Source organism: Cucurbita maxima, unplaced genomic scaffold (assembly GCF_002738345.1).
Source record: "Cucurbita maxima cultivar Rimu unplaced genomic scaffold, Cmax_1.0 Cma_Scf00024, whole genome shotgun sequence".
Classification (NCBI taxonomy): Eukaryota; Viridiplantae; Streptophyta; class Magnoliopsida; order Cucurbitales; family Cucurbitaceae; genus Cucurbita; species Cucurbita maxima.
In genome coordinates this window covers 1,492,164-1,518,612 of record NW_019272040.1, presented here as the reverse complement: position 1 = coordinate 1,518,612, position 26,449 = coordinate 1,492,164, and the positions used below count along the sequence as shown (strand labels likewise).

Here is a 26,449-nt window from a genome sequence, read left to right as displayed (position 1 = left end):
TACAAGAACTAGACAAAATAAAATAATAATTTATAATGGTAATTTCTTTTATTGATTTTATTTTAAGTTCAACACTCAATCAAATCGAGGGACATCTGATAAAATTGGAATGATACAATGAAAATTGAAGAAAATATCGAGAAAATCGAGAAATGGTATCAAAGACCGACACTAGGCAACGTGTCAATGATGATGCTGGGCCCAAGGAAGGTGGATCATGAGATCCTACATTAATTGAAGAGGGGATCGAAGCACTTTCACCTCTTCCTAGTAGATATTATTTTAAAATTGTGAGACCAACAACGATACATAATAGATTAAAGCGGACAATATCTGCTTGTGATAAGCTCAGACAGTTATAAAAATGGTAAAAGAGCTGGTTTAGGGTTTGTTGTATCCATTTCATAGAATATATATATATATATATATAATTTTTTCAAATAAAAACGTAACAAAAGATAAAAGTTATAAAATATTTTTTAAAATTTAATTAAAATCAATATTTAAATTTAATAAAATTGAAAGTTTGGAGTAAAAAAATAATATAATTAAACGAGTCATTCTAAAAAAGATCGACCGATGACACTGACCAGACCGGGTTAAGTAAACTCACATGGGGAACCGAACCGATCGGTTCGGATGGTTGATTAAAAATAAGATCGGAAATCGAGTCAATTCTTCGTTCGCAAAAAAGACCAGAAGCTTCTCTCTCAGAGTCGCAGAGTCGCTGATAGGGTTTTTGGTGGGTCTGCCATTGTTGCTTCTTCTTTGAGCTAGCGCTATGCCTCGGTTCGTTCTTCCATTTCCATTTTATGCTAAGTCTCACCGTTTCATCCCTCAATCAAATTTACTTCTCCCTCCATTTCTCTCTACAGTTTATGATTTGATCTTCTTGTTTACGCGCAGGTATTATTGTGACTATTGTGATACATATCTGACACATGATTCTGTAAGTCTTCTTCTAATATTCATATGAAAATGTGATTTCATTTTCGTTTGATCATTGTCCACTTTTTTCCTTTTTTTTTTTTTTTTTGTTGGGGGGAGGGGGTGGGTTCTTTGTTGATGCTGCAGTTCCCTTTCTTTATGACGAGGAATGTTTTTGGTTAATTAGTTCCTCGAAAGAATTGTAGGAAATTTTGGATTGATATGGCTGTGACTGGTGTTGGGATTGGATCGAATTCTTATATTTGTTCTCGATGGATGCAATTGACTGTTTGTAGTTTGTGTGTGTATATATATATTTATGAAGCATGGAATTCAGTGTTCATGTTGCTGAGTATATGCAGATTGATTTGTGTTTATATGTGTGTGTTTTAATGAGAAGCTACAATATTAGGGCTCCTTTCAAACTAAGATGGTTTGTGCAATCTTTAATGGTTTATTTCAGTTGTACTTGATTCTTATGTTCTAGACACAGTAGTATTTAGTTCCTTAGCTTTTGCTGTTCGAGTTTTGTTTTTTTTTTTTTTGGGGGGGTGTGTGTGGACTTATTAATGTCTTATATTGTTCATAATTTGTTTTTATGGTATCTCAGCCATCTGTGAGGAAGCAGCACAATGCAGGCTACAAACATAAGGTATCTTAATCTTACCCACGTCTCAATTTAGCATAGTATTCCTTATTCTGAGGTTGAACTCTTCAGGCCAGTTAAGAAATTGAATTTTATAGAAGGTTTATGGTTTTAGAAAACAAAGCCACTTCCCGACTTAGAAGTTAAAAGAACTTGGTTGGTTAGAAACTTGTAAATGTGTAAAGTTAAGAGGTAAGATTTTATTGTTTCTTAGAGTTTGCTTTGATTATGATTAGCATCTTTATGTGTATTGTAATTGTAACTTCTACATCTCTAAATAAAAGGATAAAGTTTAAAGAATGTGGAAGTACTGAAATATGTTTCCATTCATCCATCCAAAAGAAATTAAAAATAAAAAAAATAAAATAAAAAGAGGGTGTTTTTAGGGGGGGGACAACAGATTTTAGTTCCTGATTTATTGATGCACTCCAGGCAAATGTGCGATCATACTATCAGCAATTTGAGGAGCAACAAACCCAAAGTTTAATTGACCAGAGGATCAAAGAACATCTCGGTCAAGCAGCAGCATTCCAGCAGGTTGGTGCAGCCTATAATCAGCATTTACTCGGTCAAAGACCTCGTCTTCCTGTACTACCTACTCCTGTAATGCCAGGAGGTGCCCCGGGATTAATGCCTGGAATTAGGCCTCCAGTTTTTCCAAGACCAGTACCTGGTGCTCCAGGTAAAGTTCACACTTCTGAGATTTTTTTTTTTTTTTTTTTTAATGCATATCCCTTAGTCTTTGAGTGTTGTTTAACAATTTGCATTTTATACTAAATCCACCTTATTATCCACTTTGATAAGTAAAATCTAATAGTCAAAGTATTATACAGCTTGAATAGTGGAGATAATTCTTAGACCTGATAAATAAATTCCAAAGTCGAATTTGAGATCTTTAAAATTTGGCTAAATTATAAAAATAATATGGAACTTTGCTCCATGTTTGAAATATACCTCATTGTTTTAAAAATTGCATTATTACTCTTGATCTTTCATAAATGTTTCAATACTATCTTTAGATTAGAAAATTCGTTGAAATGTTGGTCCAAAAGTCAATGTGTCGAAATGTTGTTCTTTTAGACTAATCTAGGCAAGCGTCCTAGTCATGGTATCAATCTAGGCCATCACCATATCAGTTTTTTGTCTAACATTTTAATGAATTTCTACTCTAAATGTTGTTTTGAAACATTGGTAATATTGCAACTTTGGAAAGAATATGAATATTTTTTAACCCATTGGCAAATTTCAGCGGTCTTTTTTGATTTTAATAATTTAGCCTTAAAATTATTTCTGTTGGTACAGAAATGATTTTTATTTCTTTCCTTCCAACAGTCAATATATGAGGATTTCATTATAATATGACCTGTAGAACTGGAAAATGATGAGAGCAATGTAGATTTTCTTGCTGCTTCTTGAGGCTGCTTGATTCAACCATTCCTCAAAATCTATATGTCATTACTGGGGGTGCAAGTGGATTGGTTCTTGCCCGAAACCAACACTAATTCAACATCTTGGTTTTCTAAAACCTCAATTTTCTAAAACAAAACCATACAGAAGGACTGCTTTTCGGTTTTATCCTAAAAGTAAACCAAATCAACCAAATGGACTCATGACGGTCACTGATGTTGGTTCATTCATTTTGGTTTGCTCTCCTAGTCATTACTATATTGAATTGGATATAACGAATGCAGTAGGTATTGGTTGAACTCCTCTCCTCCTTTGTCAATGTAGGATATCTACCTAATCCTACAATGCCGCCTATGATGGCCCCGCCTGGAGCTCTTATGCCTGGCCAGGTGAATGTTCCATCCAGGCCACCTCCCCCAGCGCCAATTCCAGGGAGCACACAGCAACCATCTTCAACCAATGGTGCTCCATTGACTGCTCCGCCAACGTATCAAGCAAATCCAGCAGCACCAGGAAGCGGTGGGTATGATAGTTTCACCACTATGGCTCAACCTTCCGAGTCTAACCCTTAAAGCTTCTTATTGTTGTGCTGTTTGTGTATGATATCCAAAGCTCTTCTAATTCAAACTGAGACAATTGTTCTTAAAATGCCTGAAAAGAAGTTTGAAGCCTGGAGGTTTAATGTAGAGAAGATATTTTAGTAAGTGAGCAAAGAGAATAATTTTGGTGGTTGATGCCTTGCTACTTTAACCTTAGGAGTTCAAATTTTCACTCTTTATTTTACATGCATACACATCAAGCTTACGGCGACTAGAGAATGTGAAAGGTGCCTGGATCAAGCTTAGATTTTGATATTTGGTTGTACAATGAGTAAATATGTGGATGCCTGCTCATATTGAATTGTTAAGCTCATATTGCCTTCCCTTTTTCTTCCAATGATTCACTTCAATCTTGCATGAGAAGAATATAGATTTGAGGTTGAATCATATTGCCTTCCATTTGTCTTCCTTTTTTCTAGTTAGGACCGGCTTGGGTTTTTATGAGCGTTGGCAGGTCTTCAAAGCTTATCTGGGAGATTTTTTTTATTTCCATTCATGCCTATATCATCTCTACGACAAGTTTAGTAATGAACATAACGGCCTTATTGTTCCTACTCCAAACTTGCACAAGTAGCGTGTAGGTTTGACATGCTAGCTCTAACAGCACTTGTTCTTTATTTTCTGTCTTTATTTGTATTATTTCATAACCGAAGTTTTGTACATGTATAAGAAACGAACTTTCAATAAAGAAAGAATGGAATACAACCAAAGGCCAGAGGGAAGAGAGATCTTCCATCTAGGAGGGTTAAGAAAAACCTCCTATCTAGAAATCCAATCCAATCTGCCTACTTTCGATGAACCATAATTGGTTAAGGCAAGATATCTTCAATTAAAAGATTAGAGATTCAATTCTACTCTCACGTCTAGAAAAGATCGAAGTCATATATTGTACTTTTTAGCCAAAAGACTTGAAAAGTGTACACGAGTATCTTTGAACGACTAATAGATACCCTAGCTAATAGCACTTCTCTAACAAATTCTAGCTTTGCCTTCCAGCCACCACCAGTTGAAAGCATTTCTGAAAGTGCTATACCTTTTTCAAGACAAGAGTTGAGGTCTTCGAGCCAAACTTGCAGGATCTGGTTTAGGAACATCCATTCTCAGTCATAGAAAGTTGCTTTGACATTGAAGAACAAAGAGTAATACAAGAATTGTTTGGCCATAAATATAGATCTGATCTGACAACAGATTAGCTACTCATAAGAAAGAAAAGTCAGAGACAAATTAGCAAGTTACTTTGAAAAAATGTGGATGAAACAGTCAAGACAACTCTATTCTTTGAGCAATTAAGTTCACTGCTGCATTGGCAGAAGAGAATGCACCATGAAAACTTTCCTTATATGAAATAGATTCCAATTCTCTTGCCATATTCAACAAAATATCGGCTAGCTCTGTCCTCTTCTCTAACAAAGAATTGTAGTATGATTTTGCAGCAACTTTGCTTATCTCTACATTAGTTTCCTCTGGACAGTACTCTTCGTCCAGCCATTTGTGCAGGGTAACCCTAAGCCATTCTGATTCCTGAAAAATACCGAAACAGATTATTCATAAAGGAAAGATCTGAAAGATTATTGAAAAGAGCTAAGTAAGGCAGTAAATCCGATCTCTCAAACTTCTTGCTACATGTTTTCTGCAAGATTGAAGAACTAAAGCATTGGGCAGAACTTCCAGAAGGTAATTACACAGACTAGATTTAATTCTGAAGTGAAAAAATTGAAAAACCAAGTAGATTTCAAGGATTTCCAATCCCATTTGCAATAACAATTGGAGAAGAATGATAAAGAATTGTCTTAGATCATGAAAACAAGTGTAAAATAGTGGTATCCTTGACAGCCTAATATAATTGATACTAACTTGGAAAATCTTTCCAGCTCACAAATCAAAATCCATTTAAGTTCAAGCGTAGAACCATTTTGTGAGAACCCGACATATCGGGTGTGGAAAACTCTCTAGCAGACGTGTTTAAAAACTTTGAGGGGAAACCCATAAGGAAAATCTTAAATAAGACAATATCGGCTAGCGATGAGTTAGGCTGTTACAAATGGTATTAGAGCCAAACACTAGGTCATCACCTGCGAGGAGACTGAGTTCTGAAGGGGAGTGGATTGGTGGGGTCCCACATCAATTGGAGAAGGGAACGAGTGTCAACGAGAACACCGGGCTCCAAAGAGGGTGGACTATGAGATCCTACGTCGGTTGGAGAGGAGAATGAAACATTCTTTATAAAGGTATGAAAACCTCTCCTTGGTACACTAATTGACTAGCAGACTAGCTCCATGGCTTGAAGATTCATTCTATGGCATAATAGATATAGCCATCAAATTCGGGCTAGTTTTAAAACCAACTCCGATATCTTCACTAACAGACTAGCTCCATGGCTTGGATAATAAGCCATTGCCCGAGACTGTGGGAGAACATTACTCACCCGACCGAAATTCTTAGCAACACAAATTCTAGAGGAGAATGTCAAATTTCTGCTAAAATATCACATGGATAACAATGTCATCACACCACAGTCACCAGTTCTAAACATCGAAAATGCGCCATTATTACGAACAAAGCTAATCAACACATTCAAGATTGCAAAACGAAGTTCCAAACGAACCTAACCAAACAAAAAATCAATAAGACCGGAAAGCAATACCTCTAATGCCTTGGAAGGGACCGACCAAGCATCAGGAACCCTGAGGCTTTCAACCTGCTCTTCAGGATCGTCATCTTGATCACCATACGGTGGCCCGTACCGAATATAAGACCTCGGAGTTAATCGCTCCAGAAAGACATTGCAAGGGAGAATCTGCGGAGAAGAAGCTCGGAAGTTCATGCCGCGCTTTCTAGAAGTGAATTGAACCGAAAAATCGGAGGAAAACGCAGAAGAATTAGTGATTGAAACGTGCCTACTAGATGGAACCAAAATCAGAGACTCCATTTTCGTTCTGTTTTCTGTGATTCTCCGAGATCCCAACCAGTTGATGGCAGGCGGGATGGAGATGTGTGGATAGAATTTTTAAGTTGTGTTCTTCTTATTATATATATGTGTGTGTGTGTTTAAAAAACTAAGTTAAATTTTGAAAATAAATAAATAAATAAAAACACACTAAAGGCTAAATTTAAATGGGCCGAAGTCATCGCCATGAAGCCCAATTGTTGGGTCAAAACCAGTCAGCGAGGCGCCAAAATTCGGCCGGGATTTACCTAATCCAAAAATCTTCGTTCAAAGGATAAGGAAATTCTCCGGCACTGACTCACCGTCTCCGACAACATTTCTATGGAATAAATCACCTCCAAGTTCTTTAATTCTCAAGCTCCGAGTAATGGCTGTAGCGATGGCCAGCAGCTTCTTCTCTGTCTTCAGTTCCACCATCAATTTCCGCTCCTCCTTTCCCTCCCGTAGCCTCCCGCCAACGCCACTCCGATCAACTGCTTTGCTCACTTCTACAGCTACCGCTGACCGGAAAATCGCTTCCGGCTCTAAACGTCGCTCCTCTTCCGCCTCTTCTTCTTTCAACTTCGATGATGAGGTATTTTGTTGGCTGAATGCTTCTTGCTGTATCCACTTCAGTGTCGTTATTGTTCTGAGTCTGACTTTTTGACATGTTTACTGTACTTTAGTGGAGAACTTTGAGTTGATTGAACTGTAAAATAGGCATTGTGCATCAAGAGATTCGAGACTTGGTCGAGCTTGTGAACTTGCAGTGTTGTTGTCTCGTTGTGGAGTCTTCAAAACATTTAAAAACTTGGTCATCGTGTCTATCTTGTTCCCATTTGTTGCAGGAATATGTCACGTAGTCATAGCTTTCTTTCATTATTCGTTGAAGTATTGAAGGCCTGATGCTTTTTGTTGTATCCGCTTCAGTGCCGACTTGATTGAATATTAAGTGAACAGATTCATTTGTTTAATGTTAACTGACTGGGGAGACCATCGGATGGAAACAAGTCATTTACTATTTTTATTGCATCCCTCTTCTAACATATTTTTGGTAAATGTGGGTCACCAACTGAAGGGGGAATCTGCTCTACGTGATCCATTTCTTCGAAAATCAAAAGATGGCATTTCACTGCTACGTCAGAGTGAAAATAATCCTCAAAGAAATCCAGGCCGACTGCAGACAGCAGCTTATAAATCATTTGGCATGCAGGGGAAGGATAGAAAGGAGTTGGTTAATGCAGTCGAGGATAAGGTATGATCAGTGGCTGTGGCACTTGGTGTTTGACTTGTATTTTGATGCTAATAGAAATAGATCAATAACTTCATCAAATTATTCAATTAGGATTCGATTTTATGTTTCTATCTTCATAAGAGAGAGTGAAAATTACCCTTTTCCATGATTATTTTAGCATTTCTGCAAGTGATCATGACTTCTATTCTTAAACTAAAGTTAGGATTACTCCAAAGGATTTATTTCTAACATCTCAAATCCTGTGGATGCTTGGAATTGTCAGGGTGAACCAGGGAATCTCCAAGATGCTGCTTTCCTCAATGCTGTTGTGAAGGTAATATAAACTAAAAGCTTAAGCTTACTATTCAGATCAACTGCCTCAAGCAATAACAGTGACTGGGTATCATTTCCATTTTACAATTACCTTCAAGTTTCTGCATTCATCTGCATGTGAAGTTTGATTGACTTCTCTAATAAACAAGTCACTGTTGGAATTATGATTAGTTATTTCCTTTTAGGATTCAATTATTTTTTACTTATCCTACATGATCTATCAGGACTAGCCAAAATTACTCAACTTCCTCATATCAAGTCGGATTCTATTGGATTACCTCTTTGCATAGTGATACAGTGAAAAATGTTATAGATCAAGTGATAAAAGTCATTTACAAGTTTCAAGGCACCAATACCTTTGTGCCTTTTTGTACTTCAAGAAATGGTATTGGCTAGAGATGGGGTTCTTTTCTTTTACTTCAATACATAAATATTGTCGTTTAAAAGGAAAAGAAAGAAACAATGTACAAAAGCTGAAGATGATGCCTGAGATATTTGCAGATTGTATGAGCTGGTTCTCAATTTTGCTGAAATGCATATCACATTATCCCTCTTGATCTCACTTTTCCAGACGTACTGAATACCGTACACTAATTCATGAGATTTTCTTCTTGCTTCTCTGATTTATTGTTTAGGTGTATTGTACCCATACTGCTCCAGATTATTCTCTACCATGGCAGAAACAAAGGCAGTATACAAGTACTGGGAGGTGTGTACTAAACTTGGAATATGTTGAATTTCAGTTTCACACATTCAGTCTTGGGGCATATCATTTATATTGTCCAGTTAATGTTACCAACCAATTATTGAGCTTTTTGTTGACTTAGTTTTTTTTTTTTCCTTTCCCTTTTCTCTGTTATGCAGCGCTTTTATGATTGGTGATGGTAAACTCTTGACAAATGCACATTGTGTAGAACATGATACTCAGGTAATGTACTGAGACAATTGGGCCTCCATATATGCGATAATATTTATTTCCCCATTTAAGCTTTTCATTTATTTATTTTTAATTGAGAAAGGATGCGTGTCATCTTCTCTTTTTTTACATGCTTTCCTCTAACATGAAATTTCTCAAAAAATTAAAAAAAATTAAAAAAAATCTATAAGTGGTATGTTATCGTTACCTTCTTGTTTTCAATGCTGGTCTTAGCATCCTTTTAATTCGATATTTCCAAGATACTACTTATCTTTTGCTACATAATTGTAGCTACAATGTATTGATGTCAACACATTTTTATTTACTATTTTGCATGTTTTTATTTTTTTTTTTGTCCCTATGTCCGGTTGCAGGTTAAAGTTAAGAAAAGGGGAGATGATACTAAGTATGTGGCTAAGGTATTGTTGGTGGAGAAGCTTGATTTCCTTTCTTAAGTTCTTGATAGATATCCTGTTGTTATCTTGTTCTGTTGAAGAATTCTCTTTCTGTTATTTACCATAAACTGTGAAGGCAGTTTAGGTTGCTAAAGGAAGAAATAAAAGAAAAATCCTTCCCACTAATTTCTAAGCAAGTTGCATGGCCAAGCGTATGCAACCTGGAGTTGTTAGTTTCCTTCTAGGGGACGTCAGGTCCTGAAAAATTCAACATGGTTCCTTTTAAAACTACTTCTTTTGTAAGCATTAAAATCAAGCCTGCTATTGCATTATAGGTCTATAACTGTAAAACTTTCTCCCCCTTCTTAAAGTAGATTTTCTTACAAAGTCCTTTTTTCTTTCTTTATTCTTTTTGGTGGGAAGGATCTGACTTTATGTCGATAATTTCATCCCTTGATGTTTATGTGAAGGTTCTGACTATATCAATGAAAAGTTTCTAGTTCTATAAGTAATTTCCTTCTGTAGCTTCTTTTTGCATATTAGTGAAAGTAATAATACTTTCTTTTGTATAATAAACTACATATTCTCAAGTAAATGAAAAATATATTCTGAATTTGATGCTCGTGTCACTAGAAACTCTCATGGACTACCAATTGTTTGAGTCAGGTGTTTAGGTTGAAGCTGTATAATTATTGATTTTTGCAAAATCTTTGGGCTTACCATCCTCTTAGTGATGTTATACACAGGTTTTAGCCAGAGGAGTTGATTGTGATATAGCTTTACTTTCAGTTGAAAATGAGAACTTTTGGAAAGGAGCTGAACCACTAAAGCTTGGGAATTTGCCTTGCCTTCAGGTTCATACTTGGCTCTTTGATTGATTGATTGATTCCAGTTTATGGCATTTTTGATATCATTGCTACTACTACTTCCGGCAACCCTTGACCTCTTAAGTTCTAAATTTTCTTCATCTTTCAAATGTTTTTTTTTTCTTGATAGCTATACCTCCTAATCCAAATATGAAGATCGTTTAGTTAGAAATCATCTACATTATTTTGCTTTATGTACATCCTATAGGCTTATATCTTTCGCTCAATTCTTGCTCCATCTCTCGGCAGGATGCTGTGACTGTTGTGGGGTATCCCCTTGGAGGGGACACTATATCAGTGACTAGGGGAGTTGTGTCACGTATAGAGGTGGGTAGCCCTTGTCCGATTCTTACTACTTAACTGTTCATTTGTCACGTTGCCTTCTTTCATGGTTATATTTCTGGATGTTATTAGAAAATATACCACGTATCTTAGAAATTCATTTCATCAGGTTACGTCCTATGCTCATGGGTCATCAGATTTGTTAGGCATTCAAATTGATGCTGCAATAAATCCTGGTCAGTAGATTGTACTTCTTAGTCTTAAAAAATTAATCCTGCTTATGAGATATTTACTGCTTCTTCTTGCTAGATTTTAGGTAATAGTGGTGGTCCTGCATTTAACGACCATGGTGAATGCATTGGAGTGGCATTTCAGGTAGATTTTTTAAGTTCTTTTTATTTATTCACTCTATGAACAGACATTATTGTCCTAAATGTTAAAACCTATTCTTTACCATCTGCATTTTATTGGATAAGTTGTACGGTACATGACTGATTTTCTGTCAAGTTGACTTTATTTATAACCTATAATTTTACTTTGTTTTCTTGTTCAGAAAATTCCTGCTATTCTTATGCAACAATATTTTCTTTATCTACGGTTTCTTTACAAGAAATTTCCTTTAGGTTTACAGGTCTGATGATGTTGAGAACATTGGATATGTTATTCCGACTACAGTTGTATCTCATTTTCTAAATGACTATGAGAGGAATGGGAAATATACTGGTGAGGCTTCTTAACTTTTTGATACATATAATCGTATTTGTAGTGCAATGCCGCAGTCTGCATGTACCTAAACACTCAAAATTTTCAGGCTTTCCTTCCCTTGGAGTTTTGTTGCAGAAGTTGGAAAATCCAGCACTACGTGCTTGTTTGAGAATGAAATCAAATGAGGTCTGTCTTTTCTGAAAATATGCTTCGCATATAGGCTAGAAAAATTTCTGTTTTTTGGATATATTTGTGAGAGTTACTTTTAATCATATATCTTCTATATAGAATGGATGCATACTGTCAGCAAATATGGTTTTAGGTTTGCTTTAAGTTGTCTCTTGTTTCCATTGTGGGTGCTTGATGCCCTTATATTTTTCAAGTGATTACTCCTTTCCTACTGCCTTTCTGACCTGATATCATCGTCAATTAGGGTGTATTGGTTCGAAGAGTAGAGCCCACATCTGATGCTAATAATGTCCTGAAAGAGGTATGCATAACATTATCTGGAGGTTATTGTATGAGAATGTTCTTTTACTTGCTTAAATTCATGGAGAACCACACGTCGCATGTGGAAATCCAATTGCTCACTGGTAATTAAGCTTTATGTCTCATGTTTGGTGGAAAATTAATAGAATAAAAGGATCTCAGCGTGTGAAATTCAACTTCGTTGCTTCCGTCATGAAGGATTTTTGCATTTGAATGTCTGTCCATCGTGGAGGACCCTTGAAATGAGTTCTGACGCAAATTCCTTGACAATATCTACAACCAGAAATATTATTATGTCAATTTTAAAATAGCTTTCAGCCACAATTTGTGACTCGACTAACTATATGTACTTGAAGAGATTGAATAGTCCACTAGAAAAAAAAAAAACTACGTTCTAATAAGAGGGCATTTGAGATAAGGGTTTTAAAGTCCGTGAGTTTGACATTTCTAGTTGAGCCTTTGTCTAGTTCAAAATCACAAACCATAATTAATAGCAAAACCATTATCATCTTTTGGAACACTTAAACTACCTACTATGGAGTTCAAAATCACAAACCGAATATAGGCTTTTGAAAATCTGATCTCAGCACAAACCAAATACACACTGCACAACTTAGGTTTCTCAGCCCTTAAATTTACGAACTGAAATTTAAAGTTGTGGGGTCCAGGAAATTGATGGTGGTTATTTTGTTTTCAGGGAGATGTAATTGTTAGCTTCAATGATATTAAAGTTGGATGCGAAGGAACAGTACCTTTCCGGACAAATGAGCGCATAGCATTTCGTTACCTTATTAGTCAAAAGTAAAGTACTCGAATCCTTTGCTATAGATGTGGAAAACATGACTTTGCTATAGTTATAAATTAATTTGAGTCATTAATTAATTACATTGTTTACAGATTCGCTGGCGATGTTGCAGAGCTTGGTATTATTAGATCAGGAGAGCATATCAAAGCTAAAGTCATTCTCAATCCTCGCGTGCACTTGGTACGCTCAGAGTCGATGCCCATGGAGTTCAATTTAGTTTGTAAATTCATTGTTCTGATTGGTTTTGTCATGCACTTAACTGAAGGTTCCCTTTCACGTTGATGGTGGTCAGCCCTCTTATCTAATAATTGCTGGTTTGGTGTTTACTCCACTCTCTGAACCTCTAATAGAGTATGCTGTAATTTAGTACTTGCTCTTGAATTGCGTTCTTTTCTCGCAACACATTTACATTTTTCATGCATATACTAATTCAAAATATTTTATTTCCTTTTCTACAGCGAGGAATGTGAAGATTCTATTGGGGTAGGTTACTTGATGAGACTTTTTGAGTCAGAAATCGAGAAGTCAAAGCTGTTTCCATTACTTTTTTTCGTAGTTGGACGTTTTATTTTTCATTTTCTCTTTTGATTAGTTGAAACTACTGGCGAAGGCACGCTATTCCTCAGCAAGTTTCGAAGGGGAACAAATAGTGATCCTGTCGCAGGTAAGTTGCAACTTTGATTTTAACCACAAACATCTAATGTTGAGGATCGTTGGGAATGAATCTAGATATTATGTTTCTTTGTTTCAGATTCACTGTACAAAAGTCTGGATGTTAATGGGTGGATTTATTTTCCAAAACGCGTAATTATACTATATTATTTTTTGATAAATATACTATCTTAAGTTAAACTCGTTTCATTTTTGTCAAAATTAAAACATGTATAACATAATATATTTAGAAATTATAATCCTGTTCTAACCACAAGCGTCAAAATCGTTGAGATAATGCATGTCTAATTTATGGATTTTGGAGTACATTATCTTCCAAAACACCTCATCTTCCATCGTAAAGTTCATTTCCTTGCTTGCATTGAGGACAAAATAAATCACATCAACTTGGTTTTTATCTCAGGAAGTTAATTATTTCCTGTTTCCTTTTAAATCTTAATCGACATCTTTTCACGCTCAGGTCCTGGCAAATGAAGTGAACATTGGATACGAGGATATGGGGAATCAGCAGGTAGTTTACTTGAATCATTAAACTCTAGTTTGATCATGATTTTATTCTTAGAATTTATTTTGTTTACTGATTTGTTTTTTTTTTTTTAGCTTTTCATAAATATAAATATAGTTGAAAATTGAAATCCAAGCCAAAAATTTCAAAAATGGAAAGTTAAAAACAAAATCGTTATTGCCAACTTTAGCATTAACTCATCTACTTATAAGGTATATATTCTTGACCAAAAGGTCAGAGGTACGAACTTAATCGTTATTGCCAACTTTAGCATTAACTCATCTACTTATAAGGTATATATTCTTGACCAAAAGGTCAGAGGTACAAACTTAATCGTTATTTCCAACTTTAGCATTAACTCATCTCCTTATGAAGTATATATTCTTGACCAAGAGGTCAGATGTACGAACTGAATCGTTTTTGCCAATTTTAGCATAACTCATCTACTTATAAGGTATATACTCTTGACCAAGAGGTCAGAGGTACAAACTTAATCGTTATTGCCAACTTTAGCATTAACTCATCTACCTATAAGGTATATACTCTTGAACAAGAGGTGAGAGATACGAATCCCCGTAGAAATATTCATAAATGATGTTTATGACATTACTGCAGGTTGTAAAGCTGAATGGAACTCAAATCAGAAATATTCATCACTTAGCACACCTTGTTGACAGTAAGTTCGTGTAATCTCAGTCCTCAGCCTTTTTTCTTTTTCCTCAACTTCATCATTTTTCAATGATGGTCTGACATTTCTTCAGCCTGCAAGGACAAATACTTGGTTTTCGAATTCGACGAGAACTACATTGCCGTTCTTGAGAGGGAATCTGCTATTGCAGCTTCATCTTGTATACTCAAAGATTATGGTATTCCTTCCGAAAGGTCCTCGGATCTTTTGGAGCCATACGTAGATATATCAGGAGACGACAAAGGAACTAATCAGAACTACGGTGATAGTCCAATCTCCAATTCGGAAATAGGTTTTGAGGGACTTCTTTGGGCATAGTCACACAAAACATTGCTACTTGATCTAAAAATTTACCCTGCAGATATGGTTTCACTATCTGCTCGCTTAGATGTTGCAGGCCATGGGAGTTGGCTCGACCGCAGTCTTCTGAGTCCTTAATGCAGGTTTTTCCATTGTACTCTCCTCGTATTTATTTGCATTGCAAATCGTTTTGCTATTGAATAAGAGGAGCAAAAAGTTTTGCAGAATATAAGGCTGGAAATAGCCGTTGAAGCCATTGTAGCATTGATGTAAAAGACGAATATTAGTCGGGTAAAATGCATCATTCTTTTGTATTTAGAGCCCTTTCGTCATACGACGTACGTATTCTAAGTCACTCGTATAATTTGTTCAAATGATGAGTTCACGTTTATTTCAATGAATCCCTCTTTTGAATAGGCGAATCACGAAGACGACTTTATACATAATGTACAACAGTTGAGTTTAGACATGATTTGCGAGGACTTGTTAAGGAGAAATTAGTTGATACATGCATAAAAGAATACCCAATATATTGATTAACTAACTCATGTACAATACCTACACTAAGAGGGAAATAGTGTATTTTGTACATAGACATTTGAACAATATGGGCTGATAACACGAATGACCAAATTTAGATGTGTTTTCAAAATATGGCAAGAAAGAATTGAATAGAATTTATCAAATTATTGTGACAAAAAAATCAACCATGTTTACCCACCTACTCTATTTCTCTATATCGAAATATTTTACTTACATATTAAGATGTGATCGTAAAAATTGCAATAAGATAGAAATGTTTACTGTTATGGTGAGTCAGAATACGTCTTGTTTATCTCGATGAAATGGGCGGAATGGGTAAAGTAAAGCAGCTGAGGATTGAATTTACTCTGCCTTCTTGACTGAACAAGGTAAAGCTATTTGACGGTCTCGTTGCTGCGCTCCTCTCCCTTCAAAGACTCGGTATTGTACCTTACGATAAGTCAAGTCGGTGCTACTCTACTAACTTAGGAAGATACCAACTTGAAATTTTGAAATTTTTATATTTAGAGATAAAAAGTTGAATTTAGTCTAAAATAGAGGAGTTAATTTTTAAAAATTTAGAAATTCTGAATTTTGAAAAGAGAAGGAAATGAAGTGTAAAATATACATATTATTGAACTATTGAAAAAAAAAAAAAAAAAAAAAAAAAAAAAAAAAAAAAAAAAAAAAAAAAAAAAATCTTACACTATCCCTCTCGCAGCCGCACATCTACATCTTTTTGTCTTTTTCCCACTTTTCCTTTCTCCTTCATATATTCCTCTCTTTTACCCCACGACGGCCATCGGCATCGCTTTTCCTTTCTTCTCTTCCTATCTCCCTCTCTGTTGAATCGCACCGCCGTGCCGTTAAGCGCTCCGTTGAGACAAAAAATGGCGACCTCTCTCTCTTCCTCCCAAACTCTTCACACCCTTCTCTGCAAAAACCTCCCCGTTTCTCTATCCTCTTCATTTGTCTCAATTCCCAAGCCTTTACCCTCTCTTCCCCACTGCCACCGTTTCCTTCCTCTGACCCACTTCACCAATAATCGCTTCCACTGCCACCGCCGTGGCTTTGTAGTCCGGGCCGACTCTAACAATGGCATCGAAGGTGTTCGACCTTATGATTTTGACCTCTTTACTATCGGTGCGGGTAGTGGCGGTGTGAGAGCTTCCCGTTTTGCTGCTAATTTTGGTGCCTCGGTGGCGGTTTGTGAGCTTCCTTTCTCAACCATATCGTCGGATACCGCTGGAGGTGTTGGTGGGACGTAAGTTTGAAATTTCTTTTTAATTTGATCCTATGCAACTTGACTATATCTGAATTGAATTGAGGTGTTTTCAATGTATACTGGCTGTATGAAAGAAATGTTTTGAAGGGTAGCTTTGATTTAGGAGCCCCAAGGAAAGTTTTCACAAGTTTGAATCATTAGGTGAGGTTAATAAGGAAAACGTTTGATGTCTTCAGGGTATGAACTGGACGAGTGCTTGGACTTTTAAATAAGAATTTAGGAATTGGTCGCTCATGGTTATTATCCTTTATGTTTATCAAAAACTACATGGTTTCAATACATTTTGGGGTTGGGGAGGTTTGCTGGATAGTCTTGCTGCTCTTCTAGGCAGTTCTGTTGTGAGAGAGAGATAGAGATGTTTTTTTTTAAAAGATTATTACATTACAAACATGGGGTTGAGGATTGGAACCTACAGCTGTTGGGAGGAGATGACTTAATTATTAAGTTAAGGTGTGTTTACCTGTTGAATTGAAGTGCTGGTTCGGTATTGATTCCCTGTCCTTGGTTGTTTTTGTCTTGGGATATCTCATTACCATGCCTTGTAGATTCACTAAAGATGGAGAACATGGAAGTACTTATTTTTTTCGTACCCTAAAGAGGGAGAACGGAGAGGTTATGGAGTGAAATGTTAAATCGTTTAGTAAATGTTTATCAATTACATATTAGAAGTATTTAAGTAGTTCATCCATCTTTTGAAGCATTATATGTTTCATTACTTCAATCATATAATGTTTAAATTTAGCTATCGTTTACTGAAATGAATTTTTATTAGGAAGATCGTTAAAATATATAGTTCTTTTTAGAATATATACCAATATTATGTCATCAAAGTTTATTATGGATTCATCAATGACAAGGGAGTACATTGAAAAGTGATAATCTGGAAGTGACTAAATCGAAACTTTTTATATAGAAAAGACGATTAATTATAATACCAAACGTTATGGACGAAGCATGTACTTAGTCTCTATTTTATAGAAAATGACATGTCATTTTGTCCGTGTGATGGTGTGTTCTTAAAATTGAATGTTTTTCAGCTCCTATGTGCGTTATCTTACAATTAGATTGCCAGGTGTGTTATTCGTGGATGTGTACCAAAAAAGCTACTTGTATATGCATCAAAATATGCACATGAATTTGAAGAGAGTCATGGCTTTGGATGGAAATATGACACTGAACCAAAGCATGACTTTAGCACCTTGATTGCTAACAAGAATGCTGAATTAAATCGACTAACTGGTATCTACAAAAATGTTCTGAAAAATGCTGGTGTCACATTGATGGAAGGCCGTGGAAAGGTGGGGTGACACTATGAATTCATGATTTTAGCATTAAATGTTATCGTTCTACTTTTCGAACACTGTTTTATCTCAGAAAATTTTGAAATGCTCAAGACATTTTATTTCTCTTTTAACTCTTAAGATCCAGCTCACATAGTTTTGTATTTTAGACTTGTTATTCAAATGTTAATTGCATCCATTTCAACAAAATGTCTACAGATTGTGGACGAACACACTGTTCATGTAGATGGAAAACTTTATTCAGCTAAGCACATTCTAGTGTCAGTTGGGGGGCGCCCTTTCATTCCCGACATTCCTGGCAGTGAGTATGCCATAGATTCTGATGCTGCCCTTGAATTGCCATCCAAACCCGAGAAGATTGCCATAGTTGGAGGTGGATATATTGCTTTAGAGTTTGCTGGTATCTTTAATGGTTTGAAAAGTGAAGTTCATGTATTTATACGACAGAGTAAAGTGCTAAGAGGCTTTGATGAAGAGGTGAAATATTGAAGATGGTTCTATTCTTGCTCGCTTGTCAATTATCCTTCACTTCAAAGCTCTCATGTTTATTTTCATTTCTTGTTCTAGATTAGAGATTTTATTGGAGAACAGATGTCTCTAAGAGGAATTGAGTTCCATACAGAGGAGTTACCACAAGCTATCCTTAAATCAGCAGATGGGTCATTATCTCTGAAGACTAACAAAGGAACAGTTGAAGGCTTTTCACATGTTATGTTTGCAACAGGGCGCAGGCCTAATACAAAGGTGCAATAGCACGATATTGATAAGAGTTTCCTAATGCACGAATTAACAGTGGATATGTCCTCGAGGCATGCTTGAACATTGCCATTAATATTTCTTTAACCACCTTATTAATGCTACTCATACTTTTTTGCAGAATTTGGGGTTGGAGGAAGTCGGAGTAAAAATGACCAAAAATGGAGCAATTGAGGTAGCGACTCGGTTTGCTTATTGTTTATTTCCTTTGCTTAAATCTGTTATGAGCCCTTTTTTTCTGTCTTTTCAGGTTGATGAATACTCACGTACATCAGTTCCTTCAATTTGGGCTATTGGAGATGTTACAGATCGAATCAACCTGACTCCTGTTGCTTTAATGGAGGGAGGAGCATTAGCTAAAACTATATTTCAGAATGAGCCTACAAAACCGAATTATAGGTAACTATCTTGTGATGATTTGTTAGTAAGTGGTTTTCTGTGATCTCAAGAACTCTCTGGAATGTTGTCTTTACTGCTCGATATGATCTTATCTTCGACTGTTTCTTCGTATTGAAAATATGATATGAAGTAATTGGATGTAACTGAGAGGCGGGCGGGTTTGTAGGAAGGAAACGTGAACTTTGAATTGTGATTATTTATTTATTTTTTGGATATCACGAGTGTTCTGGTTAGCTTGTGCCCACCTCGACTAAACTCACCAGATAATTACTCGACCCCAAACACAAATGCAAGTGGAAGGGCGGAATTTTAAGGGGAAGAGTGAGGGAAATCTACAGGAAGAACAATTGGAATATGAAGAAGTTTGTTGAACAATTGGAATAAAAGTGAACATTAAAGTGCATATTTCTCTTATCTATAATCTTTTTTGGTCTATCTTTTTGTTGGTAATATTTTCTTCAACGTCTTACTCTTTACGTAGTGCTGTTCCTTGTGCTGTTTTCTCTCAGCCGCCAATTGGAACCGTCGGTCTTACTGAAGAGCAGGTAAGAAGAGATTTCGTGTTTAAAATATTGGTGTCGATATGCTTTAAGTTGTGTTGTTAACATTTCAATAATTGCAATGCAGGCCATACAAAAACACGGTGATGTCGACATCTACACAGCCAACTTCCGGCCCTTAAAGGCTACACTCTCCGGGCTCCCTGACCGAGTTTTTATGAAGCTTGTAGTCTGTGCAAAGACGAATAAAGTTTTAGGAATACACATGTGTGGTGATGATTCACCAGAAATTATGCAGGTAACACGCACCTATACATCAGCATGCTTTATCTCTCTCTTTTACTGATATTGATTCCGAAGCTCATGGTGCTCGGTGCTAATGGACAGGGGTTTGCAGTGGCTGTGAAAGCGGGTCTGACCAAGGCAGACTTCGATGCAACGGTGGGCATTCATCCTACAGCCGCTGAAGAATTTGTCACAATGCGGACTCCTACAAGGAAGATTCGGAGAAGTCCCGAGGTTTGTTGAGAATGACTAGCCTGCGTTGATTAACCATATTGCGTTTTTTGTTATCTTGAACTACTAAGATCATTTGGGCTACATCTGTTAGGAAAAGTCAGATTCTGAGGCTAAAGCTGCCGCAGGGGTGTAGCACGATGCAAAGTTAATTGATTTGTTATACGAACGCTTAGTCAGTCCTTTCAGGTACCTTCTCTCTCGACCCATATGCCATCTTTTTGAGGTCTCTACGAGCGTAATGTAGCTTTCATCGAGTTCTTATGATTTGAAAAGTTAGAATTCATCTTTATGGTTTGATAGAATCTTATTAAGAGTTTTATCGACGAGAACTATTTGGGAGGATTTTATCAAACCATAGAGACTAATTTTAATTTTTAAAACCGTAGGGACTAAATTATAACTTTCTTGAAACCTCAGAGACTAAATTTAAGGTAGGTTCATGTATCAGTATCTTTATCATTCATTAATCTCGTTGAGTTCATTATCAATTAAATAGCTCTTAAAAACGACCATCTCAGAATTCAAAAACACCCTTCATCTTAGGTTCCATCACGTATGTAGAATCAGAGATCTTTAAAACTTCCAAAGATTCTCCCAAGTCCGATCTTTTTCCTGCCACCTAGTTTGAGCCATGAGCGACCCCACCCTTAGCCTTAGCCTTAGGAAGTTAATGAGAATGTAGATTGACATATGAGTTCAATGACGACTGTGTGGCATGCTAGAATCGATGTTCGGGTTAGAATGATAAACCTTTGAGTCACAAAATCTGATGCAGAAGAGTGAGGAGGTTCAAGTCCTCTACCCCCTCCAAACTTTTATCTCCCAGTTTATTAAATGCTCGGCAGGGAGTAGGAATACATACTTTCGGGAGGACAGTTGGGTTGACTATAGGCCTCTTGTAACGGCCCAAACACGGTTGTAAAACCTTGAGGAGAAGTCTAGAAGGAAAAGCCTAAAGAGGACAATATCTACTATAACGGTGGGCTCGGGCTGTTACAAATAGTATCATAGCCGAATAGCGAGAGGTGTACCAGCGAGGACGCTGGGCTCCCAAGAGGGATGGATTGTGAGATCCCACATCGGTTGGAGTGGAGAATGAAACATTCCTTATAAGGATGTGGAAACCTCTCCCTAACAGACACGTTTTAAAACCGTAAAGTTGAAGGTGATACATAACGAGCTAAATCGAACAATATTTGCTAGCGGTGGGCTTGGGCTTGGGCTTAGGCTTAGGCTGATACACCTATTCGCTCCAAATTTCCTCGGCTTTATTTTTCATCTCCGGTGAAACCTAGTTTAGTGGCTTCCCTCTTACCTGGCCAATGTAATCCCTTATCCTCTCGCTCGTACCCCAATTGTTCTTGTCATTTCCTTCACCATGTACTAGTGTTGCTCGAAAGCATTCGCCAACAAGCTCTGATATATTCCCCACCATATCATAAACATAGGTAAAGTCAGAAAAAGTTCTCAACACTCTAGAGGTTCGGCCGACTGCATTCGTTACTCACACGATCAAAACTTCTTTAACTATTTCTGTGATCATAATGCAGCAAGAAGTGTGTGTGTGTGAACCTGAAGATGTGATATTTTTTTGTTGATAGAAAGTTCAGCAGCTCAGTTTTGGATTTATGGCGAGGATATTAATGAGAAGAATGAGAGAGGCTCCGGAAACACTGGTAGTACAGAGACTGTTAACTTCCAAAGATAGCAGCTTGAAGAACGGTGAATTGAGTATGTTGTAAATTATGCTTTCTTATATTTTTATATTTTTCTGTCACATTTTGAGCACCATTGATGGGATTTCTCAATTTCTGATTCTCTGTTTTTCCTCCAAAATTTTAATAAATTTAATATTGATGCGTTATTTTAACACCTAATTTCTGATTAATTCTCGTGTCGGGTAGTCGTATTAGTATTTTTTTTTTTTCCGCTCCTTGAACCATTTTCTTGAGGAAGTATCATATGAGGATAAAGATGTAATTTTAGCGAAGAGATCGACATCAACGAGAAATTGGCTATGCTCCGATTTATTAAAAGTAAGGACCAGTACGAGATGACTCATATGGGCATATAGAACAGAATCGGACAATTGACAAAATTGTGATGGAATATCGTATTAAGGGAGCCTTTGGTAAGCAAACAACTTATTATGTTTAGGACGAAGCTGAGCCACTAATGGAGTGGCGAAAGTGGCGAAAGAAGCATATTACTAACTAAGGGGTTTCGTTCTTTATTTGAAACTAATGAATGTTTTGATCCAATATGACCACTTAGGTCTATATTACCACGATATAGTTCTATGGAGGCTGCTAGGTAGAAGTTCGGCCCGGTTTCTATGACAACCTTTATTGGAAAAATGGACAACTATAATGGTCGATGCATGTTGAAGACATAGGGACGCTCGAGGCATTTTCGTGTATGAAATTTTAAACTAGATCAAACCTATAACAAGTTAAAACTCAAACCTCGAACCATTTTTTTTAAGAAATCTGGTTATTTATTTTGAATTACTTTGTAATTCCTATTTTTCTAGATGGCATTTTATTCCATTCTAAATCCTAATTAATATTTTAATATATTATTTAGTCATTTATCCAATAAAAAAGTCAATTAAACAAATTTCGAAAATTCAAGCCGCTCACCGAAATTTCTTAATTTTAGTGAATCATAAGCCCAATGTTGTCGGGCATTGGGCCCTCGAAATAAGCCCAATAACTACAATTAGATTGATGGGCCCAAGTCCACTTCAGCCATTAAGTTCCATATATATATTTTTTTTCTTAGAACAAAATATGTTAATTCTTAATATCTTAATATAGTACATAAACACGTTATTCTCTAGCATTATTATTATAAAGTACGTGTACAATGATATATGAAAATAATAAGTTTAAATACTTAGGGCAACATAAAACTTTAAACTATGCTTTTATTTCAATATAAAATTATTGACGTGACTATAATTAATATATTAATATTTTTATTTATAGTTTCAACTATTAATACCAGCGGGATCTTAGTCATTTATTTTGCTTGACTTTAATTTATCGCTCATACAAATCTTCTTAACTTAGTTTTCACCGTGTTAAATGTAGAATAGGTTATATCTTTACATAATAAAATAATTTATTGATACCAAGCATCAACGAGAATCTACTAATTTACTGTCTATTACAATGTACATGTATAAAAGAGAATCTACTGATTTTTTAGTTTATGAAGCCGGGTAATCCTCATTATACACATCTATAATAATCAAGGCCCACCATGTAATTGTTATTATGCACATTTATAAATAGACGATGAGGTCATGACCCATACAGATCGTGGTGTCATTTAACCGGACACAAATCAAGCTAATTTAGAAACTAAATTACTAGTTCTATAAATGTTTTGGGATTATCTAATGTGAAAAATAAAAGAATAAAAAATATTATTAAAGTTTGTAGAGGGGTAAAATGGTAATTTGAAAGATAAAAATGACAAAAGAAAAACAAAGGTTGGTGGTAATCACAAAACGGGACGGCGAAGCCAATATTGTAGACCTAAAAGACACGTGTGGGGCCATGGAACAGTCATATGGACACGTCAGATATAGTAAAAAAAAAAAAAAAAAAAGATTCAAAATTAATTCCTCAGCCGTCCGATCTATTTGTGGGCCCCACACGACGACCCGTCAAAAGAAAAGAACTGCCGATGCATAAATGATTTTTAAAAATATATTTTAATTTAGTAGTTTATAATCTAAAATACTATATTTTAAAATAAAAAATGTAATTCAGAAAATAATTAGAAAATAATGAAAAATAAAATAATATTTATTAGTGGGTCCCATCAGAGTTTCCATTATAGCCAATGATGTAACACTCCCATTAACTAAATTTTGATGCATTTAATTTTAGTGTCTTGTCCTTTGATTTTCCATTACCTAAATTGAATTAATTGAACTGCCCCCCAAATAAAAATAAATTATTTAATTTTAATTTATTGCATTTATTTTTATTCATTTACTTTCAGATGTCACATTTATGAATACTCTTAATAATTACATCATAATTTCATATTATTATTATTATTTGATAATTATAAATAATAATAATTTGTGGTTGTAATTATGTAGCATATTTGAAACAAATATTTAGTTTATGATTCATAATTTTTATTAGGTTCCGGGTTCGTAAACCTAACAATTTTTTGTCATCGAGATTTGAAATCCGTCTCTCTTATCTTTACACATTTAAAAAATGACATGTTAAAATCGTTAAAGCGAACAATGTCCGTTAACAGTGGGTTTTGGCTATTACACATGTTATATCAGTACCATAAACTGAACAGTGTTGAGGATGCTGGACCCCATAAGAATGGATTGTGAGGTACCACTTCGAATTTTTATAACATTAGGATGAAATAAAAATTATATTCAAATATAAAATATTAAAAATATTAGTTAATAAATATGGTATTTTTACGATTAAAAAATCAAATTAATTCACAAACACGTCTCACTCATTTAATATAAAAATAGTCAAAATAAGACGGCTAAAATGAGACCACCCATGCACAAAAAGTTAATTAAAAAAAGTAAAATATTAATAATTTCATATATTTTAAAATATGAATATTTTATTTTTCCACAAACAAATATAATAATAATAATAATAATAATAATTAAAACCCAGCTGTAAAAAATAAGTTTTTTTTTNTTTTTTATAAACTTTAAAATTTAATAGCACAGCATGCAGAAGCACAATTTGAAATAACAATGGAGGCACCAAAAGTTTAGTAAAACTGCCCTTTTATCCACTTCGCCACGTGTCACCGACACCATTTAATAGCACCGAAATTAGGTTCAAAATATTGCCAATTCCATGAAAATTCCAATTTTTTTTCTTATTTTTAACCTTACCAATAAATAATATTAAAATTTTTTATATTACATTTGAATCTTTACCATTTTTTAATAAAAATTATATTAGAAAATAACTTTTTTACTAATCGTGAGTTTTAAAATAATAATGTAAAAAATGAAGAGTAATTAATTAATTGTTATAATAAATGTAGAATAAATAAATAAATAAATAAAGAGTTGAAGAATGAGGGAGGAAAAGCGGGAGTGAAAAGATTTTGATTGGACTCAGTCTTTTTTAATTTTTTTTATAGCCACCTCCCCTACGAACTATAGACCCTATCATTCTAGGGCCTCCCTAAACGCCAAAATAATAATAATAATAATAATAATAATAATAATAATAATAATTCTACCTTTTTTTATATAATAATAATTATACTCAATTTAAAGCAATTCAAATCTTACTTTTCATTTTTTTTTTTTATTTATATAATTTTGCTTATTAAAAAAAAAAAAAAACTATGAATTTTACCATTTTTTAAATATTTTTAAAGTATTTTGGAGCAAAAACAATGAAAATTTTAAACAAAAAGTCAGGATGTTATTATTAGTAAATTTTTCTCAATAATAATTTAAAATATTTATGAAATTAAAAAATTTTATAACCTCCGTATAGTTATTAATATGTCACTAAAAGTTTATAGTTGTTTTATTATATAATTTGAGAAATAATGAGCTGTTTACATTAATTAAAGTAATTTTATGGACGTTTTCATAAATATTAAAAAAAATGGTTGTAAAATACTAAAATTTCATTTAAAACATTTATAATTTTTTAATATATTTGTTGGCATAAATAAAAGATAAATAATAATAATAATAATAATTTGAGAGAAAAAAAAAACAAAAATAAACGCTTTTAATTGATGACAAAAATTAAAGATTCATTATATTCATTTAGGAAAATTGAATCATTATTATCATATAAGGGAAGGACTAATTTGCAAACTCTCACTTTAGATTTCTTTTTGCTCTTTGGGCTTCAAGAGTTGGTAAATATCAATATGGGCACAAAAATGGGCACTATTTGTAATTAAACAAAAAGTTTGGAAAGACGGTGGGTTTTTTAAGGGGGGAAAAGGGGAAATATAATAATTATAAGGGTAAGTGTCAAATCATAAGATATTTGGTATATTCATGGATAATTGATTATTAGTACAAAGTTTATTCATTATTTATATATATATATATATATATATATATATATTATATAGTTGTTTAGAAGTCTTTTTCAATCTAATAAAGTTTTGGTGGTCCACACTTTATAAACCAATCTCATATCTATTTTAATAAAACTTAGGGTTTATGGGTCACTTTCTCTCTCCTCTATCTAGTGGCTCGATAATTTTTTAGGTTAAAAAATATACTTTTTGTAACCGTCTGAGCTCACCGCTTGCAGACATTGTCCGTTTTTACCCGCTATGTATTGTCGTTAGCCTCACGATTTTAAAACGTGACTACTATAGACAGATTTCCACACCCTTATAAAAAAAATGTTTCGTTCGTTCTCATTTCCAACCAATGTGGAATCTCACACTTTTTGCATCTGAAATTTGAACTTAA

The 26,449-nt window shown here is 34.8% G+C and overlaps 4 protein-coding genes across 6 annotated transcripts; 3 read left to right on the top strand and 1 right to left on the bottom strand.

Moving 5' to 3' along the window:
• The first annotated feature begins 669 nt into the window (after positions 1 to 669).
• On the top strand, positions 670 to 3,907 carry LOC111497890 (U1 small nuclear ribonucleoprotein C). The gene is made up of 5 exons (XM_023148896.1): positions 670 to 789; positions 907 to 949; positions 1,538 to 1,579; positions 2,006 to 2,255; positions 3,305 to 3,907. The coding sequence occupies exons 1-5, from the start codon at positions 782 to 784 to the stop codon at positions 3,550 to 3,552; spliced, it is 591 nt and encodes a 196-aa protein (XP_023004664.1). The 5' UTR covers positions 670 to 781; the 3' UTR covers positions 3,553 to 3,907.
• Positions 3,908 to 4,493: 586 nt separating this feature from the next.
• On the bottom strand, positions 4,494 to 6,582 carry LOC111497897. Of its 2 annotated transcripts, XM_023148905.1 has the most exons (3): positions 6,224 to 6,582; positions 4,816 to 5,100; positions 4,494 to 4,658 (listed from the first exon to the last, which is right to left on the bottom strand). In XM_023148905.1, exons 1-2 carry the CDS (start codon positions 6,506 to 6,508, stop codon positions 4,840 to 4,842), a joined length of 546 nt encoding a protein of 181 aa, XP_023004673.1. In that variant the 5' UTR covers positions 6,509 to 6,582; the 3' UTR covers positions 4,494 to 4,658; positions 4,816 to 4,839. The 2 variants fall into 2 exon arrangements, with proteins under 2 accessions (XP_023004673.1, XP_023004672.1); XM_023148904.1 differs by lacking the exon at positions 4,494 to 4,658 and having other exon boundaries at positions 4,682 to 5,100.
• A 165-nt stretch (positions 6,583 to 6,747) lies between these two features.
• LOC111497780 (protease Do-like 2, chloroplastic) lies at positions 6,748 to 15,014 on the top strand. The gene is made up of 21 exons (XM_023148723.1): positions 6,748 to 7,100; positions 7,584 to 7,760; positions 8,023 to 8,073; positions 8,708 to 8,781; positions 8,937 to 9,000; positions 9,363 to 9,407; positions 10,130 to 10,237; positions 10,499 to 10,576; positions 10,701 to 10,767; positions 10,848 to 10,906; positions 11,155 to 11,254; positions 11,343 to 11,422; positions 11,670 to 11,726; positions 12,423 to 12,526; positions 12,623 to 12,710; positions 12,796 to 12,881; positions 12,989 to 13,013; positions 13,123 to 13,194; positions 13,663 to 13,713; positions 14,323 to 14,383; positions 14,469 to 15,014. Exons 1-21 carry the CDS (start codon positions 6,894 to 6,896, stop codon positions 14,711 to 14,713), a joined length of 1,899 nt encoding a protein of 632 aa, XP_023004491.1. The 5' UTR covers positions 6,748 to 6,893; the 3' UTR covers positions 14,714 to 15,014.
• Positions 15,015 to 15,991: 977 nt separating this feature from the next.
• Positions 15,992 to 21,854, top strand: LOC111497794 (glutathione reductase, chloroplastic). 2 transcript variants are annotated; one of them, XM_023148747.1, is made up of 12 exons: positions 15,992 to 16,481; positions 17,575 to 17,800; positions 18,002 to 18,280; positions 18,371 to 18,547; positions 18,681 to 18,734; positions 18,810 to 18,958; positions 19,440 to 19,503; positions 19,586 to 19,756; positions 19,846 to 19,977; positions 20,069 to 20,163; positions 21,579 to 21,726; positions 21,758 to 21,854. In XM_023148747.1, exons 1-10 carry the CDS (start codon positions 16,108 to 16,110, stop codon positions 20,108 to 20,110), a joined length of 1,668 nt encoding a protein of 555 aa, XP_023004515.1. In that variant the 5' UTR covers positions 15,992 to 16,107; the 3' UTR covers positions 20,111 to 20,163; positions 21,579 to 21,726; positions 21,758 to 21,854. The 2 variants fall into 2 exon arrangements, with proteins under 2 accessions (XP_023004515.1, XP_023004514.1); XM_023148746.1 differs by having other exon boundaries at positions 15,998 to 16,481; positions 21,583 to 21,854.
• Positions 21,855 to 26,449: the final 4,595 nt, after the last annotated feature.

Coding starts and splice junctions, on each gene's coding strand:
- LOC111497780 (XM_023148723.1), top strand. CDS start 6,894: ATGGCTGTAGCGATGGCCAGCAGCTTCTTCTCTGTCTTCAGTTCCACC. Junction 7,101..7,583: donor CTTTCAACTTCGATGATGAG/GTATTTTGTTGG, acceptor CACCAACTGAAG/GGGGAATCTGCTCTACGTGA. Junction 12,711..12,795: donor TCAATCCTCGCGTGCACTTG/GTACGCTCAGAG, acceptor ACTTAACTGAAG/GTTCCCTTTCACGTTGATGG.
- LOC111497890 (XM_023148896.1), top strand. Junction 950..1,537: donor CATATCTGACACATGATTCT/GTAAGTCTTCTT, acceptor ATGGTATCTCAG/CCATCTGTGAGGAAGCAGCA. Junction 2,256..3,304: donor ACCAGTACCTGGTGCTCCAG/GTAAAGTTCACA, acceptor TTGTCAATGTAG/GATATCTACCTAATCCTACA.
- LOC111497794 (XM_023148747.1), top strand. CDS start 16,108: ATGGCGACCTCTCTCTCTTCCTCCCAAACTCTTCACACCCTTCTCTGC. Junction 17,801..18,001: donor TGATGGAAGGCCGTGGAAAG/GTGGGGTGACAC, acceptor AAATGTCTACAG/ATTGTGGACGAACACACTGT. Junction 18,959..19,439: donor CCTACAAAACCGAATTATAG/GTAACTATCTTG, acceptor CTCTTTACGTAG/TGCTGTTCCTTGTGCTGTTT.
- LOC111497897 (XM_023148905.1), bottom strand. CDS start 6,508: ATGGAGTCTCTGATTTTGGTTCCATCTAGTAGGCACGTTTCAATCACT. Junction 5,101..6,223: donor TCCCTTCCAAGGCATTAGAG/GTATTGCTTTCC, acceptor GGTATTTTTCAG/GAATCAGAATGGCTTAGGGT.